This window comes from Penicillium argentinense, assembly GCF_028826775.1.
Source record: "Penicillium argentinense strain IBT 30761 chromosome Unknown utg000005l_segment0_segment0, whole genome shotgun sequence".
Taxonomy (NCBI): Eukaryota; Fungi; Ascomycota; class Eurotiomycetes; order Eurotiales; family Aspergillaceae; genus Penicillium; species Penicillium argentinense.
In genome coordinates, this window is record NW_026622664.1 from 1192084 (window position 1) to 1211840 (window position 19757).

General features: G+C 51.8%; 8 protein-coding genes across 8 annotated transcripts; 5 read left to right on the forward strand and 3 right to left on the reverse strand.

Annotated features, from left to right (window-relative positions):
* Positions 1 to 5: 5 nt before the first annotated feature.
* N7532_005243 (uncharacterized protein) lies at positions 6 to 227 on the reverse strand (the record flags this gene model as incomplete). Its single annotated transcript, XM_056617737.1, has 1 exon — positions 6 to 227. The coding sequence occupies one exon, from the start codon at positions 225 to 227 to the stop codon at positions 6 to 8; it is 222 nt and encodes a 73-aa protein (XP_056473896.1).
* Positions 228 to 3285: 3058 nt separating this feature from the next.
* N7532_005244 (uncharacterized protein) lies at positions 3286 to 3540 on the forward strand (the record flags this gene model as incomplete). Its single annotated transcript, XM_056617738.1, has 1 exon — positions 3286 to 3540. One exon carries the CDS (start codon positions 3286 to 3288, stop codon positions 3538 to 3540), a length of 255 nt encoding a protein of 84 aa, XP_056473897.1.
* A 3444-nt stretch (positions 3541 to 6984) lies between these two features.
* Positions 6985 to 7479, forward strand: N7532_005245 (DASH complex subunit DAD1; the record flags this gene model as incomplete). The annotated part of the gene is made up of 3 exons (XM_056617739.1): positions 6985 to 7083; positions 7156 to 7218; positions 7282 to 7479. The coding sequence occupies 3 exons, from the start codon at positions 6985 to 6987 to the stop codon at positions 7477 to 7479; spliced, it is 360 nt and encodes a 119-aa protein (XP_056473898.1).
* Positions 7480 to 8047: 568 nt separating this feature from the next.
* Positions 8048 to 9030, reverse strand: N7532_005246 (GTP-binding protein rhoC; the record flags this gene model as incomplete). Its single annotated transcript, XM_056617740.1, has 3 exons — positions 8048 to 8413; positions 8471 to 8674; positions 8746 to 9030. The coding sequence occupies 3 exons, from the start codon at positions 9028 to 9030 to the stop codon at positions 8048 to 8050; spliced, it is 855 nt and encodes a 284-aa protein (XP_056473899.1).
* Positions 9031 to 10317: 1287 nt separating this feature from the next.
* Positions 10318 to 12197, forward strand: N7532_005247 (phosphatase PAP2 family protein; the record flags this gene model as incomplete). Its single annotated transcript, XM_056617741.1, has 5 exons — positions 10318 to 10372; positions 10479 to 10695; positions 10769 to 11539; positions 11596 to 12062; positions 12127 to 12197. 5 exons carry the CDS (start codon positions 10318 to 10320, stop codon positions 12195 to 12197), a joined length of 1581 nt encoding a protein of 526 aa, XP_056473900.1.
* A 755-nt stretch (positions 12198 to 12952) lies between these two features.
* Positions 12953 to 14224, forward strand: N7532_005248 (SUMO protease ULP1; the record flags this gene model as incomplete). The annotated part of the gene is made up of 1 exon (XM_056617742.1): positions 12953 to 14224. One exon carries the CDS (start codon positions 12953 to 12955, stop codon positions 14222 to 14224), a length of 1272 nt encoding a protein of 423 aa, XP_056473901.1.
* A 625-nt stretch (positions 14225 to 14849) lies between these two features.
* Positions 14850 to 16319, reverse strand: N7532_005249 (glycoside hydrolase family 16 protein; the record flags this gene model as incomplete). The annotated part of the gene is made up of 1 exon (XM_056617743.1): positions 14850 to 16319. The coding sequence occupies one exon, from the start codon at positions 16317 to 16319 to the stop codon at positions 14850 to 14852; it is 1470 nt and encodes a 489-aa protein (XP_056473902.1).
* A 1070-nt stretch (positions 16320 to 17389) lies between these two features.
* N7532_005250 (uncharacterized protein) lies at positions 17390 to 19001 on the forward strand (the record flags this gene model as incomplete). The annotated part of the gene is made up of 2 exons (XM_056617744.1): positions 17390 to 18155; positions 18214 to 19001. 2 exons carry the CDS (start codon positions 17390 to 17392, stop codon positions 18999 to 19001), a joined length of 1554 nt encoding a protein of 517 aa, XP_056473903.1.
* Positions 19002 to 19757: the final 756 nt, after the last annotated feature.

Below are 19757 nucleotides of genomic sequence, written 5' to 3' on the forward strand. Positions count from 1 at the left end.
GGATCCTAGCCGACTCGGCGACCCGATGCGTTGCGGTTCTGGAGATCTTTTTGGAGAAGCTTCTCAACAGCAGCAAGAGTAAATACGGTAATAATGACAGCAGGGATACAGCCAGTCTCCCCATTGCCCAGCATGGTTTCGATGGCCTCGACTGGGATGCGCTGTGGGCCATTTCGAGCTCCTTCGATCAGGAATCCGGTCTTTCGAATTTTCAAATTTGTTCCCATTTACGATGGATGATTTCCTTTTGTCGAATTTGCGGTCGGCACCGTTGGGGCAGGGGTCCAGTCCAGGGTGATAGGTAACTGAAATCATCAGAGTACCTTTTCATAATACTTTAAATTATAGCCATTAGGCTCACTCGGCACCGTTGAGAGTTCAATCAGCGGATTGGTCAAATTTGATGAAATATCGTGTCCGAGGTCGTCCACGAGTGTCGTTGAGACCACTCACTGCGCGACGAAAACAGAGTCTGGGTCCTTGAGGATCAGCTCAACATCTAGGCGATTCTCCTTGATTGTGAGCTTCTGTCACCACAGAGCAGATCGTTCTGTTTACGTAGCTGCCTCTCCACGAGCATCCAATCAATGTCAGTCCATTTATAGATATTTTCCGGGTGCCTCTGAGATGACGCCTTCAGTGTTGCCATCTATGCGACAATTGATGAAGAAAACGCGCACATCGGTGATGTGGCGGCACTTTAAACCTAGCGACAAGAATCCGATTCCTTCAGGGGCAATCTGCAAGACATGTGTCAATCGCGGGAATCTCACTTCGGCACTTGTGTACATTCTACAGTACCTTAAGTACTACTGTATGTAGCCTACCGTTGTGCCCTACAGCAGGGCAGATATCTCCACCCCACGAACCACTGACAATCCGAAAAGCAGTCGGTCGGGAATTCTCAGAGCAGGTATCCGATATTGTCGATCAGTTTGGTCTGATCGTCTCGCTGGGTATCGATGTGCAGTGGGGGTGCCGAGAGCGAATACTTTGGATGTACTTTGCTCGAGGTACATGCCTTGTGTATATGGAACCTATTATACAGGATTCCCCAACAGGAGCGAGCCGGACAGGAGCTCAGATATCCCATACCCCGCATCATATGAATGTTTCAACCCTTTTTACTTTTATAGTTGGAGTGGGGTTGTTGGAGGGTTTGATCGGCCGTGGAGCTATGTTCATCTCTTCCCCAGCAGTACCAACACCGGCCGGGTGATAAGATTCGGCCTCTGATGCACTACTCCAATCATGGCCCCATGGTGTGGTGGGGGAGCCTAGGTGGGGGTTTTCTCTCTCCTTCACCGAGTTACCACATTACTATACAGTGTCACAGGAATACTGTAGATGTTCGGAGCGATCTTCCAAATTTTGATTGGTCATCCTCGCCACAGGTTCGTAGAACTTGCGTGGGCTAGTCAGGCGGTGCATCGTATCTCATATGCGTGATTGCCGCTGGGTTAGGCGGTTGGGGCTTGGGGTAGACTCGTCAGCAGGAAGCTACGGGATTGCGCTGACCGAGGGTGGCTTGTTTCAATTTGAATGTTGGACCTCGGCCTCCCGTATAGTTCTTCGCAATGGGGTGATTCGTCGGCCTGGGGCGGTCATAGCAACGTACGAACTCAGTAGGAAACTAAGGAATGCGCACGCCTCGTGTGATGCAGATTCATGCGTTGCCCATTATTGGTCTGACTCGGACTAATCAAGGTACCGATGGTGTGGAGAGTAAGCACTGCCAAAGCCATTGCAACTGCCAAAGTGGTACGTAGTGTATTCTTTCCGAGCGGCCCCCGTTTGTCCGAGTAGATTCGTTGGCAGTCAACTCTGCAACTCATCAGAATTGCCTCGTCCATTGCACTCCCTCGAGCTGAGCTCTGCGCCTCATTTCAAATATACCGGCCACCGTTGCGGCTTCCTACTTGCTGCCTCCTTTATCAGCTGGTTCTCCCGCAATCGAAGCTGGGGTCCATGTGGCGGTGCCCCGGGGGCGAATCTGACGACGAAGGCTGACGGATGGGCGTGTCTATCGCGCCGCGGTTGAGTGATGCTCTCCACCGAATATCACGGAGGGCAATCCACCTGGAGGAGGGGGATGGCCTTTGTATGGCGAAGGGGGATGCGTGATGCTTCTTTAATTAGAAAAGGCGATCGCAGAAGTACGGAAGCCCCGTCGAAGGCGAATGCGCGATAAGATTGGAGCCCCCGACGTCATGCAACCGCCCTTTCCCTTCGGGACACCCCCTCAGGACTACACACCATATTCCCCTAGGGTAAGGCAGACCCAAAACAGAACACTCCGTCATGGCACCTTAGGGTCTGCTCGTGTGCGCTAGACCAAACACTAGTCCGACTGAACCACCCTCGTCCCCAGGTTGGCGGCCATCCAGGCCCAGCGATGGAGTTGGGGGTTGCTACTAGCGCACCGCAGGGGGCCGCCGGGTTCCTCCGTGCAGAAGTTGCGGTGTTCAGCATTTCCCAACGCGGGTCCACACCACGCACACACAAAGACACACAGAGCCCACCCTGACACCCTCGAAACTCTCCGCATGGTCGTCGGGGACCCTCTCAGGGCCACGCAAGTGCCCTCTCCACCGGGCTCCACGCCGATCGAACAAACCATGACTGCTCGCGGGTTCGCCCTCGCCAACGGCCAGTGGCCGGAATGCAGACGCCACGGCGTTCGAAAGTGGAGGATGGCCGCCGCTGATCCTGCCTGCGTTTTGCTCGCACCCACCGTGCCCATCGTCCATCAGCAGGCCTGCGCCGAAAGAGGGAATTCTGCGTGCGCGTGGGGTCTGGTGTGCATGATTCATCAGACTGAGCTATCGGGATGCGATGCGATGCTGTGCCAAAGAGCAAGACGTTGCACATATACTTAAGCGTCTGCCTGGCACAGACACCGCAGTACTTCGAGTACGCTGTACACGGCGTCAGGGACAGAAGCCTCGCTAAACAAGGGACCCAAATCTTCGTTTGCCTCCCCTGATCTGCAGTCTCCACTTCCTCATGGAACACTCAACCGTGGACTCCCGCATTTCCCCAAATATTCGGTACTAATCTCCTGTTCTTATTTACTTTTTTTTTTAAAAAAAACCCCTACCTCGCCCTCGTTCGTGTTATTCTTCCTCCGAAAAACCAAATTCCCTCGCTTGCCCTCCGAAAGTGAAACGCGCTGCACAGTCCCGCGCTTACTTGCGACATTCGCTGTCTCATCCCACATCTATATACTTGCACACCCACTTGCAAACGAACTTGAGTCTAAAAAGTTGAACACACTCGTTCGCGATGCGCGATACTCCTTCGAAGTTCATCGAGATCCTCGATCCCAAGGACTCGCACTTGCGCATGTCCGACTCGGACGTTCGGCTCGAGGATGTCCTCGCCGATCACGAGGCCACCATCAGCAGTCGCCCGCGTTCCTCCACGCAGTCCTCTAAGCCCATGGACAAAGCACAACTGGGTCGAGTCAACTCGACCTCGCCGACACAGCGGTGGAAGAGATTCAGCAACATGCTCGCACAACCGCGACGCAACTCTTAACCCGATTTGCCCTCTTGATCTACTATGACTCGATACGGAAACACATCTCTTCCCTCCTCATCTCCCCTCAACGTACTGAGGGATACGAATGACACGATTACGGATATCATGACCTACCGGATACTTTTTCACGAAAGGATACATGGGCAAAACGGAGTTACGGATCCATGCGCGTGTGGTGCACATGGAAAGCAAAGCAGCAAACGAAGCAAACCCTCCCACTGGACTTGGGTGGAACCCCTCCCGAGGGGAAAGCAAAGAAAATGAGGGAGGGGCTGGTTGCACCCTCGGCCGGTTTGATTAAGCTGGTCGGATTGGCAAGGCAAGGCGATGGACGTGGACGTGGACCTGAATGCGGATGCGGACGCAGCAGCATTGCTTCCCCTCCCCGGGATAACGATGTGATGAGGTTTTTTTTTTACTTACCTGAGGGTAAATTGTTGGGCATACTGGTTTACTGGAGTGGATACAATGGAGTCCATGACCGAACAATATCCTGATTGTTTCTGAGACGTCCTCCCCTTACACCTGGACACGTCGCCATTCACATAGAATTGTATAGAGAAAGGCTCGAAGCAACCTTCACGTGCTGTGCTCTGCCGATCTCGCCCTTGGCTCTTCCGCTCTTCGCCCCCAGGTGGTATTCGCATCTACATCCGCATCCGCCCTAGAAATCAATTTTGCACTGTAATAATCAGCAACCCCTCTGCATCGATTCAGTCTGAATCGCGCCGTTACGCGAGAGGCAGTGGATCTGAGACAGGCCCTGGGCCAGGTCCTGGATCATGTATCGTTGCGGGGGGCGCTGGGTTCCTTGGGTTCCTCAGGTACACTGTGGGCCCTGGCTGCTTGTCCGGGCCCGGCGCCGGACGGTGGTTGGCAGGCTGTGCCACCGGCCCAACTGGCGTCCATGGGCGCAACGACACTAGCCGCAAACTATTGGAGGACTGGACTGGTCGGTAATCGTGAAATGGCTCCCAGGTACATGTGCCTGAGACCTCTGGAAATTAAAGGCGTTCTAGGCACTGTCCGATTTTCACAAGTGTTCTTTACCGTGCGCCATTCTATGTCTTCTCATTTTGATGGGTTTTTTGGGACTACATCCCCAAACGGTCCTCAGGGCTCCATTTGCATGATTTACAAGCATGCCTCGACCGAGGTCTTATCGCTATATGCCCACAGGTGCTCGACAAGCAAATTGATGATCTGGTCCCCCACTTCGTTCTGGAAGTTTTCCACCAGCAGCAATCTATTATATGCCACGTCTAGACCCAGGTTACAGGATACGGCGAACCACGGCATCGCGATAATTGGGACTGCCGATCATGTCAGAAGCGAGCCAACGGGCTGCTAATAATCCTACTGTAGAACTCTGTTTGCTATACTATTTAAGGTAAACCCCGCTGGTCACAGTGTACCTTCGGAAATGAGAGTAGGACATGATAGTAGTGGATGTTTCACGAGAAAACCCTGCACATCCTATACTACTCTGCTCCACCAGACTCTTCAGTTCTTCAAATCGCCGTCGATATTCTAATTCCAAAGGACAATTCCCAACGAAAACAGACACGGTGTTGATGAATTTACTGTAGGGCGTGGGCGTGCTTCCGATAGGGAGATTAGATTGTAACGTCCAGCACAAAATATCCTATCCATCCAATCAAAGGATCGTCAAGATTAACGATCCCGTACGAGGATCGCAAGAAAGAAATAACAGATCCACTCCAGAAATTGGAGCTTCAATCCGTAGTGTGGAGTTCCATCACGAACAATGCGAGTTACAATGCCAGGCGGAGCCGCCGCTGTTCTCGGAACCGGGAGTCATTCAAAAGACCTCAGCGAAGAAGATAATCTGGATGGTGTCGAAGGCGGGCAATCTTCTTTGTCGGTCGAGGGTGCAAGTGCGGTATTGCCGACCCTGTCGATTGGCAATGTATCCTAGCCATTTGGTACCTTTGACACGCTGTCTTGGTGATTACTGCGCACAGATCGAGGATTTTGACAACGTCTGGTGGAAGTTCGTGAGGGAATCGCGGTTCGAGGATCGGGCGGCAGAATAGCTGTCTGGGTTTTGACAGAGTTTGTTGTTGTCGTCATCGCCATCCTGTGTACCTCACTGTTGTGTTTCGATCTCTTTTCAATTGGAATTGGTGGTAAAAACGACATGGAAGTATACCCTCTTTTTCAGAATTGTACAATGCATAATTCGAGCCGGGTGATCAAGGGGACATTTGCATCTGAAAATAGAAATGAGCCAGGTTAAAGGCTATGGAGCTCAGCGGCGCGGGACCGGAATGGTCCTATCCTGATGGCCCTTGATCGAGTCCTTTTTCGTGACTATAGTAAGCTTCTTCTATTGCCGGCGGCAAGTCCAGTGGTCGAGAATGTCAGATTGTACGCGATGCAGCCGTTCCTGTCAGCTGCCGGGTCGAAACTCAATCAGGGTTAAGCTTACTTGGTTAACATCTCTGTTGATGCCCAGTATCCTAAGGTAGGTCTTTGATCTGTTGGATCTCCTCGTTCATAGTGTTCATTCAATTAGCTCGATATACTCGCTGACCAAGTGGTGGTTGAAGATATCCACGCTGTACTGCTCTTGGATACTTTTTTGGACAAGCATTTGCAGCAGGTATCGAACTGACAAGGCTACCATCGTTGACAAATGACAATAATAATATGATACCTCGAGATTCCAGATTACATCATGGATATTCAGCAGATGATTGCCTGTGTGTTTCCTGCGTTGCAACAAGAAAGAGATGTTGAAACTTTGGGGCAGTCTACCGCAGCGCAGAAATGTCCTTTGCGTAAATGGTAACCGTTTCCCAATCACTGTCAATTCAGTACCATTCTGCTTATATCTGTGAAATATCGTTCAGTTTATCCTACGAAGTAAAGATCCTGGTAATGATGATGCTGCGACTCAGTGTGGGGAGTCCGATAAGTCTCGACAAGCATCCAAAATCGACGAAGAAAAAGAAAAAAACCTAAGGCAACTGTGTAAATATAATATCAAGATTACGTCGAGAACTCCAGTCTACATTATGAACAACATGATTCTTTAGCACATGACAGCGTATAAAACGCTATTTTAGTCACATGACCGCTCCATCTTTGATGTGCGAGGGTTTTCTTAATCGGATCTCTTATCATATGCGCAAGCCCCACCACGGCGTCCCCTTCTCCAAAACACGGCAAAAACAAGCCAGCAGAACACAACAGAAGCACGACGCGCGCCTGACCTCCGCTACCGTTCTCGAGCCGCAATTTCAATCCCGATCGCGTTTCGGACCCTATCCTCCCAATTGAGTGCCAACCAACCCGGCCCCTCACACAACCGCGAGACGCAACAGCCTTGGCCTGCAGTGCTACTCCCACCTGTGGCTGCAAAAGACTTCTCACATTCGTCAAATCTCCCCAACAATCTTCCCTTCAATATCGGTCATGGGGTGGATCTCGGAAACCCCCGGCTCTGGCGGACGCGCTGCATCCCCCACTGTCTTTGAGCAACAACGTGAGGAATTGGTTCGAGAAATTGCGGTGGTGAGTGACAAGAACTATGCTGCCCGCATCTTTTTCCCGTGATATCTGTCGTGACTCTAACTTCTGGCACAGGGCATGGAGCAGGTACTCCAGAATATGAACCGCCTGAACCGAAACCTGGAGAGCATCATTACCGTACGTTTTACCCCTTGCTCGACATCAAATACTAATTTGGGATCGCTAACTGGGCTTTAATAGGTTGGCAATGAATTTGGGTCTGTTGAGGCTCTTTGGTCGCAGTTTGAGAACTTCATGGGCCGGCCCGAAGAGGAGCTCGAGGAGGCTGGTCAAGGGAAGCGAAAGGTCAGCGGCGAGAGTGGAGAACATGGAAACTCAGGCGGGCAGCGTCAGCACCAGCCTGAGGAGGGAGAAGGGGAGTCGACTGTCAGCCAGTGAAAATGCTAATCAGCATTCGTGTTTGGTTCTGGTGTATGTTCAGCGTTCGAGTTTCATTGTTGAGATACCATTTTTCCAGCATATTCAGGAGAGAAAAAAAATACACTCTCTGTCTCTACACTTTAATCTTACGAGTCTACGAATAACAGCTTCCTATGAAATGCAATGCTGAATTGCTAAATTCGTATCAGGTAAGGTAACATAAGCGAGAAACACCAGTCCCATGCATGCCGCAAAAGGGCAACGACCCAGGTCATGAGAGCAAAAGGAAAGATAAAAGACAAGGGTCATGAGGTGAAAATACAAGAAAGGAAATACAAGCGATCAACAGTCGAAGGGCAAAAATAAAACAATTCAGAAAACCGCCTCCAGCAAAGAACAAATCGGTCAAGGGCGCGCAGCGTCCCCCAACGCCAAGGGAAATTTTTTGCAGTTCATGTCCAGCTTTGTCCTGCGCAGAGTAGACAAGCAAGCCGATGAAGCAACCAGGCTTGTGATCGGACCAGGGGTGAGAAACGAAGGAAGAAAGGATTGGTCATGAAGAGAGTAGACGTGCAAGAAGGAAAGTTTACAAAATCTTGCAGCTTCGCTTCTTAATCTTCTTTCCTGGTCGTATTCCGCCGGCGTAAGGCTTGCTACTTGTGCGAGAATGCGATGAGGACTTTTGAGTCATGTAGCCTTGCTCCTCGATGGAAATGACGGTGTCGACAGCCTTTGCGAAGACCTCATCCACACCGCGCATTTCCTTGCTGCTGCACTCGACGTAGGTAGCACCCATCCGCTGGGCCACGCCTTGGCCTTGCTCTGGGGTGATTGGGGTCAGGCCTTGTGTCTTGAGGAGCTCGATGCAAGTTCGCTTAGTGCGGAGATCTGATTTGAGGCCGACGAGGATGATGGGGGTTGTCGGGCAGAAATGCAGAACTTCAGGGTACCACTACGCATTTGTTAGAGCGATTTAATGGAATGAAGTCGAAAACATCCAGTAGCTTACCTTGTCCATAACATTTTCCAAAGAGGCGGGGCAGTCAACAGCAAAGCAGACGAAGAGAAGGTCGGTCTCGGGATAAGACAGCGGACGCAGGCGGTCGTACTCTTCTTGTCCAGCGGTATCCCACAGCGCTAGCTCGACTGTCTTCCCCGACTGTCGGTGCGTGGTCTGGGTGATATAGTTTTCGAAGACGGTGGGGACATATTTCTGCACTAGTTTTAGTATCACCCCGCGCCTCAACCATGGATAAGGAATCTGGAGTATAGAAGAGAACCTACCTCGGGGAAATAGCCCTGAGAATAGCTAATCAATAGGCACGTCTTGCCGCATCCACCATCGCCGACCACCACAAACTTTTTTGAGTAGGAGGGCGGTTGAGTGATATTCGTGGCCTCCGACATTTGAGCACTGGAGAAGCTGGTGTGGGTGCTGGCGGTGCCGTTGCTCACTCGCACGCTGTGGCTGCGGGTACGGCTGTGGCGCGGAGACATGGATGGAGGAGGAGTTGCGAGAGACCGGCGTCGCGAAGCCGCATAGTAATTCTCGTCATACATCTGGCTCATGGTGTGTTTGGCAGGTTGGAATGGAACCCCCTTGTTGTAATGCGGGTCGCGGGTCCAGGCGTTGACGGCTTATTATCGGGCCGGAATGAAGGCGGTGGTATCGCTGGGTAAGTTGTTGTTGACGTCGAGGGGAAGAATGTCGAGGACAAAGGGAGATGTGAGAAGAGTTGACAAAGAGAAGGAGGAAGGCGTGATCTAAAAGATCTTGATAAAGATCGACTGCTGGGAGGGTCTCGTCCTGGGCGAGACCCGTGTTTACACCCGCGCTGCCATAGCAACGGCCGTCCGACGATGACGCCAGGGCTCCGCTCTGCACGATTCGCCCAGGCTTGTGCCTGTCAATTTCAACTTGATTCGATCTGCTCCGATCCGTTTGCTTTTTTCATCCTGCCTCCACCAAATGCCCCTCTTCGACATCCCCACCGTTCAGCTCTCCAGGAAACCGGATCGTTCTGCCTCGGGGCGGCCGTGTCATGTGAACTATACACCCCTCTAGAGGGGTAATCAAGACAGAGTGGCGGGGAACTAAATCGCTAAAACGTTGGGGGCAGAGGCGGTGCAATGGAGATTTCAGCCGAGATACCTCCATTCCATCAGATCGGAAATCTTACGTCGTAATAAGCGCCACTGTCGCAGAACTATGCAGGTCAAGGCACACCGAGCACTCGTCGAGTGCTACATCATTTCTGCGATGTGTGCAAGGTACCACACGATTGTTGCTCGTCGTTGGCTAGCTTCTATTTATACTCGCCCAGTTTGAGATCGTGTGGACACTGGTCTGTGCAATCAAACACCATATCTAGAAACCGGCTTCAGAGTATATTCCGGGAGGTATGTGGATCCCCTCCCGACAATATATATTGAAGGACCATCAAAGATTCGCTGGAAAACGAGGAAGAACTATAATCTCAACTTGAGAAATATAATCAAGTTTTTAGTAGGAGTAAAACCAATAGTTGTCATCCTTCTGTACTAGTATGCTTCTCTTTTCACGATGTTCACTGCAACACCGTTGTCGCCGCCGCAGTCATGACTAAGCCCACACATGGGGACATCAGGGGCCAACAGCCAAGAGCCGCGGCCGCGATCTCCCCGAGTCTACGGCCTTCGCAGCCTCACGACCATCCTCCCACCCTAAAAGTCTCCTCATTCTTCCAGGCATCCAACTTTCATTCGCTCCTTATGTCCACGCGCTGAGACTCGAAGTAACCGAATCGAGCGGCAGGCACCGGCCTGCCCGTATATGGATCATCGGTCCCTCTAATCGCACCTCGGATCGATAGCACGATGGGAAAACCCGCGAAGGATCAGCCCGATGCTGGGCTGAAGAGTCTCAATCACTGTACGTGTCGGCTGCTACATTGCGCGCCCTTCGCCCATACTGAACCCTGACCCTCCGCGTTGTCGCGACAATCGCTAATCATGGCTCCGTTTGCGGCTTGCGACAGATTCAAGCCGACTACCTCTCTGGCGCTACTGGCCTCGACAAAAGCTCCTCCCATTGATCCGATATGAAACGCCATATCTTGCCTGGGTGCAGGAGAAGGTTCGCACCCCGACGCTGGACTCGTACTTTGCGTTCACCGCGAACCTCGGCACCCACACGTTTTTCATGGTCTTCCTGCCATTCCTCTTCTGGTGTGGTCACACTAGCTTAGGTCGTGGGTATGTTGATCGCCGAGCAAGAACAAGAAGATGCAGTGGAAGAATAATGCCTTACTGATGAGTTTGCGCGCAGACTTGTACACATCCTTGCCGCAGGTGTTTTCTTCAGTGGCTTCATCAAGGACTTGCTATGTCTTCCCCGGCCACTATCTCCGCCTCTCCAGCGCATCACCCATTCCGGATCAGCCGCTCTCGAATATGGATTCCCGTCCACGCACTCTACTAATGCCGTCTCGGTAGCCGTTTACGCGATCTTACTTCTCAACTCCGCCGATTCGACCGTCAGTCCGCAGACTAGTCTGATCCTCCAGATCATCACATACCTTTACGTGACATCGATCGTGCTGGGCCGACTGTACTGTGGTATGCATGGTATGCTGGATGTTGTTGTTGGGTGTGTACTGGGTGCACTAATTGGTCTTGCGCAATTCAGCTTGGGTCCCGCATTCGACAACTATATTCTCACGGCGAACATGAAGGAAATTCTCGTGATTCCAATTGTCATCCTGGTCTTAGTTCGCATCCATCCAGAACCGGCTGATGACTGCCCGTGTTTCGATGACAGCGTCGCCTTTGCGGGAGTAACACTGGGCGTGGACGTGGGCTCATGGTACTTTACTGGATCTAGCCTCGCCTGGGATTATCCTCTCCCTGGCACCATCCCTTTCGACTATGAGAGCATCGGAATTGCTAAAACGACCCTGCGTCTTGTGGTAGGAGTTCTGTGTGTCTTTGCCTGGAGGGAGATCACAAAGCCTACTTTGCTTCGCATCCTGCCGCCTATCTTCCGCAGCCTGGAGAAGCTCGGTCTCCTTCTGCCCCGGCGATTTTTCACAACTGCTTCGTAAGTGTTCTCAAATTATGTCTCATTGATTTGAATACTCTAACCTAAATATGCAGGCGTTACACCACGGTCCCATCTAATCTGAAAGACAACGAAGTCTTCCCCAACTTCTCCGACATCCCATCAATCATCACGACCATCCGTCATCCACGACGCCGCGCTATCTCCGTCGGTCCACAGTCCGAAGCCGATGCATATGAGACATTGGCATATCGAGAGAAGCGCCGACGTGAAAGCCAATCGGGAGGCAGCCGCGAATCTCCCGCGGATGTGGACTTCAAGCCGAACGGCACTCCCGTGTTGAACAGAAAAACCTCAAAGCTCGACCACTATGAGCACATGATGGGTAGGGGTAGTCCAAACTCAGCTGCCGTGGAGGATGATAATATCCCCCGATCATCGCCACTTCCCCCTCCCGAAGTCAGTACCTCCCGAACAGATGAGAAGGAGGTGTTCTCTCAGATTAAGAAGCCTCGCGTACGATATGACGTGGAGGTAGTGACAAAGCTGGTTGTCTATGCAGGTGTGTGCATTTTCCGCCCCATTCAAGCTCTTTCGCATCCGCTTACTTAGTACAATACAAACAGGAATCCCATGGATCGTCATCAATGGCGCGCCACCAGTGTTCGAGTTGCTCGGGCTCGGAGTTCCCAGTTAATCGCATTGCGTGGAGTTTTCTCTTTCCATACAAGCACTCCCCTGTGTCGGGACTGTTCTAGTCTAGCGGGATCTGCTGGAAGAGCGTCTTTCAGAGACATAGGTATGTACATACTGTACCGCGAGCGATTTTGTATCTTTAAAGTCTTCATGCTACATTGAAACCATCAGAGCAGTCTGGTATTAGAATAAATCAAGCAAATTCATATATAATAGAATAAAAGCAATTGAATTAGGGCTATGGGCCCTTTAATTTGGAAATAATCGGTGTCTAATGCTCACTTTTATTTTGTCTTTCCTCTCTATACTTCAAAGAGTGGCTGCAGGTGGATCGGCGCGCGCTCGGCAGTGATGACTCAGCGCCCATGATGAAATGGACGTCGCGCTCCATCATTCTCGCAACTCCGCGATCAGGACCGACTCGCTGAGGTGCCCTCTCAGCGATGGAAGCTGGAGCCTGCTCACTTCTACCGCTTCCCTCTCTTCATCTCAGTCACCATTCGTCTTTTTCATCTTAAGCCGCCCTCCAGCCACCCGCGCGCGCGCCTTTGTCGATCCGCACACCTCCCGCATCAGATCGACCTGGCGCAGGTTACGGTCAACGCAAAATGGATTGGATCAAGAAGTTATTGCAGCGACGCAAGTCGGATACAGCTATCTATACGAGTCCCACAGTCTCATCAGACACCCATGATCTTCCTGGTGCGCAAAGGCTAGCAAAGGATCGTTCAGGTATAACTAACAGCATTCGAGGATATGGAATCGCAGAGGCTAAAGGTCGCTCCAGGTAGTCAAAATGCAGACAGATTCATGTCAATCCCTGGCGCTTTCCCGCCAACGCCACCTCAATCGCCGCCCCAAAGCCCTCGCGTGGCCTCTAAAGATGTTCCAACCGCGGAGCTTGAGGAGGTCGAACTTGTAGCTCAGACGCTACCAATATTGCACACTGAACTGGGGTCGCACCTACATCCGAAGCCGACCCTGACCCTCACACCATCGCCAAAGCGTGCCGTGGCCCCTTCGACTGCCCCAGCGAAAGCCATTCGCAAGCCAGCGCTTCAATATGATATGGAAATCCTGGATCCGTGGATGCGACGCTCTATCGCAGATGAGCGAGTACCACTTTCGGCGGTATCACTGTTCTCCAGGGACTACAAGGAGCAGAGAGCTATCCCGCCCGGTCGTATTGAGTCCCCTTGGGCGTCGGAATTGGCGGCACGCGAAAAAGCGAAAAGAGAACGCGAACGGGCTCAGCTCCGGCCCACGCGTATATTCCCAAAAGGACCTGCTGTCCGTAAACTTTCGTCGGCGTGGTCTGAGGAGGTTGTGGCTGCCATGCGAAGGTCCCCGGACCGTGCAGTTGCTCGAATACCGGCTGGAGACGATCTCTATCCCAAAGATATTTTAACTTGCCTCAGGGAAATGTCATGGCTCAATGATGAAATCATCAATTCCTACCTGACAATTCTAGTTCAGTACCTCCGCCAGTCTACAGGGAACACTGGCAATGAAAAGCCACGCTACCACGCCTTCAACACATTCTTCTATTCCAATCTGCGGGATAAAGGGTACCAGAGTGTACGCCGCTGGGCGAACCGAGCTAAGATTGGTGGCGAGTCGTTGCTGGATGTGGACACTGTCTTCATCCCTGTTCACCAGTCAAGTCATTGGACTCTCCTGGTAGTGCGGCCAGCAGACCGTACCATCGAGTACTTTGACTCATTGGGCGCTAGAGGTGCTCAGCAAGTTAAAATCATCAAACAATGGCTCTGCGGCGAACTTGGAGCAAAATACGACGAGGGCGAATGGAATATTCTCCAAGCTGTTTCTTCTCAGCAAGATAATGGTAGCGATTGCGGTGTGTTCCTTCTCACAAATGCAAAGGCCATTGCTTTGGGCATCGAACCGACTGCGTTTGGACCTACAGACACGCGATTGCTACGCAAGAAGATTGTTGCGGAGCTTATCAATGGCGGCCTTCATGGGGATTTCTCTCCCGTTGACCAACTGGGCAACATTTTTCTCTGAGCGATCCAGCTCATCCCTCTCACTTTCTCAATCATCCCAAGGGTGTTCGAACAAAATCCCTCTAAAGCTTCTTTGTCATCATAATCATCATCATCGGGACCGAGTGTCTGGCGTTTACGGGTTACAAGTGTGTTGATTTTTTTTATTCGGCGTGCATGGCGAATCGGAAAGGATGGGGCGCGACAACCATAGTCCGGAGCTCGGCTTTTTGTCCTTTTTCCCCGTCCTCTTTTTATTGACGGTTGATGTTTTGAATGAGTGAATGATACCCCCCTGTTGACAGTTGAAGTGTTGCAAGCAGCATACCTATGACCCTGATCTCATGGTGCATGGCAGCTTGCTCCCCTCCAGCCTTGAATATTTCTTATCGCATTAACATAGCATCGACATTAAACTCTTTCCTTGGGTTCGATTGATGCCTGTTCGATATTGTACTGTTAAGTATTACGAGCGTGTACTGTTTGGTGAGTGAAGAGTGGGAAGTACTGTACGAGTACCTACGGTAAACCGAGTCAATATCAATTTTGGATTCCAAGACGCTCAAAGCTCATCTGCTTTTATAAAAATAAAGCAACACCACCAAAGCACCCCGAACAGGGAACAAGATAGAATAAAGATAGACGCATCAGCCCAAGACCTCATCTCGGAAGTTCTCGCCATCAATATAGCAAGCCCTCTGACAAGACGGTTCATGCGGACTTTGACTCGGGTCCTTGTGTGGCTTCTTGGGCTTATTCTTTCTCTTTCTGCACTTGTCGCCTTTGCGACCCTTCTTACATTTCCGCTGTCCCTTTTTCTTCTTATTCTTTTTCATAGCCTTCGTAACCCTGTCCGTGTCTGGCTCCCATGACTCCTCGAACATATCCGCGATATCTGCGGCAGGTGCATTGACATTGGGTCGTTGATGTCCACCATGTCGTTGTGAGGGAGGGATGTTGACTTCGTTGGATCCATCCGAAGATCGGTTATAAGCGAGTTCGATATACTCGATACCCAGGAAAATGCTATCACCAAGCTTCATGTCACCTGTCCATACGCCGCCATCGCTCCAAAGGTTGATCACCAGTCTGCTCTGGAGATTAGGCACCTGGTATCTCTTTGTCTCTTGGATCTTGTCGTCCACCCACCACTGCGATATATCCGAAAGCCAGTCCAATCGATGAGTGTACCAGTCTGTCCAGGGGACTGGTAAGTCTGCGATTGTGCTTGCCCCGGGGATCATTTCGTCCGTGACGGGGTCGTAATCTGGCTGGTTCGCGTATCGCACTCGATGAGACGGATCGCTCGTCAGGATTTCAATGTCTGATTCGCAGTTTCGAGAATGGTACGTGAATATACCAACGCATGCACCGGAATGGGGTTTGCCGTCGGTGAGGGATGTGGCATTAGTTTTGGGACCAGTTGGTAGGAAGTTTAGGGCCGGGATAGCGTGTTGCTGTGGTTCTCGCGGTGGCCATTCCTTCACCACGCTCGATGGAGTCGCAACTGCCATCCCGGCTGGAAGGATGCGAAGGCGTACACGCAGGGAACAACGGTAGACATTACGGATTCGGGTCTCGATTTCCGCTGTGGAGGTATAGTTCTCATGTCGGGTGGTTCTGAGAGCAAGATATGTTGCATGAGGGTCCTCGACCTCGTAGTTTCTCGTGAAGAAAACGTTCCGCTTCGAGTTAACCATGTCCACCGGAGAATTGGGGGTACGTGAACGTGCCCACTGCTGGCTCATCCAATCTTTGTCGAAGGTGGTTTCGAAGAACCACATGGCGTTGGGTCCCAACACAGGCTGCGAAGCTTCATCTTGACCATCGTCTTCGTCGTCATCTTCCCACTCATCATCGTCATCGTCATCGTCATAATCCGGATTTGGCAGCTCTGGTTCGATGGGTTTCTTGAGATGGACCGACCGAAAGTCCCAGAGCTTGTAGTGTTGATAGTAGCCTGGGTCGGGACCGGAGACGGTGAAGCAGTCGCAATCAAAGAGCGATTTCTTGGAGGGAGAGCGGGCAGTCGCGTTGACCTGAGAGCTCGGATTGGTCGAGTTGGACAAGAGTGAGGCGAATGACAGGATGCCCGACCATAGCATGGTTGGCCTCATGGTGGTCAGTTGGGGCAGAAAACGCGGCACAACGTGAACCGTGAACGAGTGAAATCGCAAAATAACAGGTGCAAGATCGACTCATTCTCTGTCCAGGTGACCGCCACGGCAGTCACAGCAGTCACGGCAGATTGAGGGTGCTTGGCGAGGAAGTCGCGATGTCGAGTTAGGGCATCACGATTTCCTAATCGGGTATGCATGTCCAGGTTGGGTGACTCCGAATCTGTCGTCGCATTATAATGGCCCTTTGCAAAGCTGTCAATCTAGACTCGAGCTGGACACCACTAGCCGGAATGGCATCCGACAATTCACTCGATCTGATCGAGGTTATGCTCATTGTGTTCGTCCGATCTTGGATCTTGGATGGTCAACGGTCTATTTTTGGCGTTGACTGGTGAGCGAACTCACATCTGGTAATACGGATACCGCGGTGTCATCATTGCGCCGGATGCGCCGGGTCCTCCTCACGCAGAGTTTCCTGGTGTGTGCGCATGCGGTGGCGACGGGCGGTAGTCACCAGTCAGCGGCCCCCTTGCCTGGTGAGGCGCCCCACTGCGGCCGGCTCTACTGGCCATGATTGGCGGCGAGTGGCTATTTGGAATCATGCGTCGCACTGCTGCACGCCAAGCGTCTGCTGTGCAGCTCGGGAACAGAAGACCACTGCTGTAACATTGCTGTCACAGCTGGTATTTTATCTTGATTCTGGTTTTCTCGCTTCAGATGGATCGATTAAAACTAAAAAATTTGCGTAGAATATTGTCTGAAGATGACTCAAATGGTAGTGTAGCCACTCACAATGACCAAGGCCTGGGGAGGGCCAGTCAGGGGTGAGTAAGGATGTGTCGACCTGGCAATGCGACCCGACCGTCTGACCGGTGAGTAAGGCTGTGCGACCCCCTTCTTTGTCGCCCGCCCTTTTCTACTGCTCGCCCCCCAGAATCGCCCACCCACCACACATTGTCACGGCAAAATGGACAACTTCATCGCCTAGAGCGCTCTCGCGACACCCCATTATACTCGAACCCACTATACGATGTTGATATAGACGACCACATTCTGCCGATCACGACATGTCTTCCATGACGACTCTGGAAAGGAGTCTCTCCTGTACCTCCAGCACCTCTCTCTCCATGTCCAGCCCTCGCCTGTCTGTTCGACGCGAGACCACACCGCCCGGCTCCGAACTATCCCTCACCCACCTCCATGACCGTATGAACCAGTTGGACTCGCGGGTGCTCGAGCTGCGGTCCAACGTCCTGACCAAGGACGGCTACGTTGACCGCCGCAACCGCGAGGACGAACACATACGCCGCGAATTCGAGAATCACCGTGCCATCTCTCACCGTATCGATCTGAATGTTGTTGCCCTTCGCTCCGATGTTGAACAAATTAAGACGAGTATCTTCCAGTTGAAGTCCAGTATCGGCCAAGCGGGTACTGAGACCGTGTTTCTGCGAGGAGATGTCGATCGTTTGCAGAAGAGCGTGGACCAGCTTCAGACGGATGCTGAGCAGATGCGATCGGATGTTTGTGCTGCGCGAATTGATATCAGCAAGCTCCAATCCGCCACGAACCAGCTTCGGACGGATCTCATCACTTTGGAGCACAAAATCACTCGCCAGTTGCACGCAATGGATATGAATTTCACTATGCGCATGGATGCCATGGAGTCACGGATGAGGCATTCGGAGCGGGTCCGGTTCAACTCTCTGGCCCATACGACACATGCTCCCATCAACCCTGTTCCCGTTATTCTTGATGACGGTGCCCTCGAATGGCCCAAATACTTCCCGCGTACTGTGTGGAGGTTCTGGTGCCTGAAGAAACGCAGTCGAGGTAAGCTTTTGAAAGAGATAAATACGTTATCCTCACATTCTAACTTCGGAATGATCAGTTCATCGTTTGGTTGAACTGGCCGAATTTTACCAACTGGGTGGTTACCAGGATTGGTGCCACATGAATCCCACTGAACTCTTCGCCGATGATAGCGATTCCAGCAGCTCAAGTGATGGGTCCAACAATATGACTCGTGAGGAAGCTGTTCGTCGCTTCCCGGAGGCCGCACACCAAGCACTGGCTGCCACTCTAGGCCTAGTGTACTATAAAATTCGCAATGAAGTGGGAGATGGTCCTCACGGCCAAGCTCCCATCGCTCGTCCGCCGAAGAGGCAACAAGAGGATGTCGTCTCTACCAGCACCAGCACCAAATCCAAACCGGTGAAGATGCCCCGTCGACCTAGTGTGTCGGACACATTCCTCCACCGGCTCATTACGGGACCCTCGATTGCTTCAAAGTCATCCACTTCCGGTGAGGAAATGGACAAGCTGGGATGGAACCCGTTCTCTGATGTTTCGGAAGATGCTATGAGCAAACTCCGATCCATCGATCCGCATGATATTGGCAATGTACTTCGTGCCCTCGAGCAGGGCCGGCTGAAGATGAAGCCCAGCGGATCTGAAAAGGCGAACATGTCGCCGACCGAGTCAAAAGCTAGCCACCCCGTTGGCAAGACGAGTGTCCCTGGCGCCACGGCTCAGGATGTACCTACTATTCCGAACACCGTGCCAACCCAGCCACTATCGTCTTCCGAGGCCGCCAGGGTCTCGGTGGCTTTCAAGGCTCCGGAACAAGTCTTCCATGAAGATGCCTCTTCATCTGGAAGCACAAGCTCGTCGGAATGATCAACTGATCAATTCCACGCACAGACTGATCTTGATGTTGTCAAGTTTGGTTGATCTTACTTCCTACCTCTGGATTCGCCTTACACTGCCGAATGAAGCATTTGCTTCACGATGTCGTTTGGCGCCCAGCGTGGACACTGTCCACCAGGGTTCGAAGACTTACTACATCCGACGAAGTTTCTTTCTGAATCGGGTGTAGTACATAGCCACCTTACGCAGGATGGTACCGTGCCACAGAGGCCCAACCCACGCATCGCCTCAAGCGATGCCATCACCGACCGGGATGCATCTCACGACGTGAGCCTGAGCCGGTTGATGAGCTACTCGGCCTTGAGTATTGCATTTGATCATTACATCTGTTTTGGCGTTTTTGATTTGATTGATTCTATTTGGACTGCATAGCGATGTTGGCATAGCCTGGTGTTATTTTTGAGCCATATATTGAGGCTTTTGGACTTTGTGATTTAGTTGAATACCCCTAGGCACCTTTTCCCTGTTCTGGGTGCAGGTGTTTTGGTGTTTGTCTATTCTGATTTGATGATCAATCTGATTAACTCCTCGATGGTACAGTGTACCCTCGACCGAGTGAAGTTGAAACCCGTCTATCATTCGTTCGCACTGTATGCCCAAGCGAGGGCCATGCATCTCGCCTTGACCGAGCCCGCGGACGTTGATCCCAGTCGGTTTCTCTAATTGCCCAAGGAGCTTTGTCGCCCTGTACAGCCCAGCGGCGCTTACCAACGCGCACATCTAGAC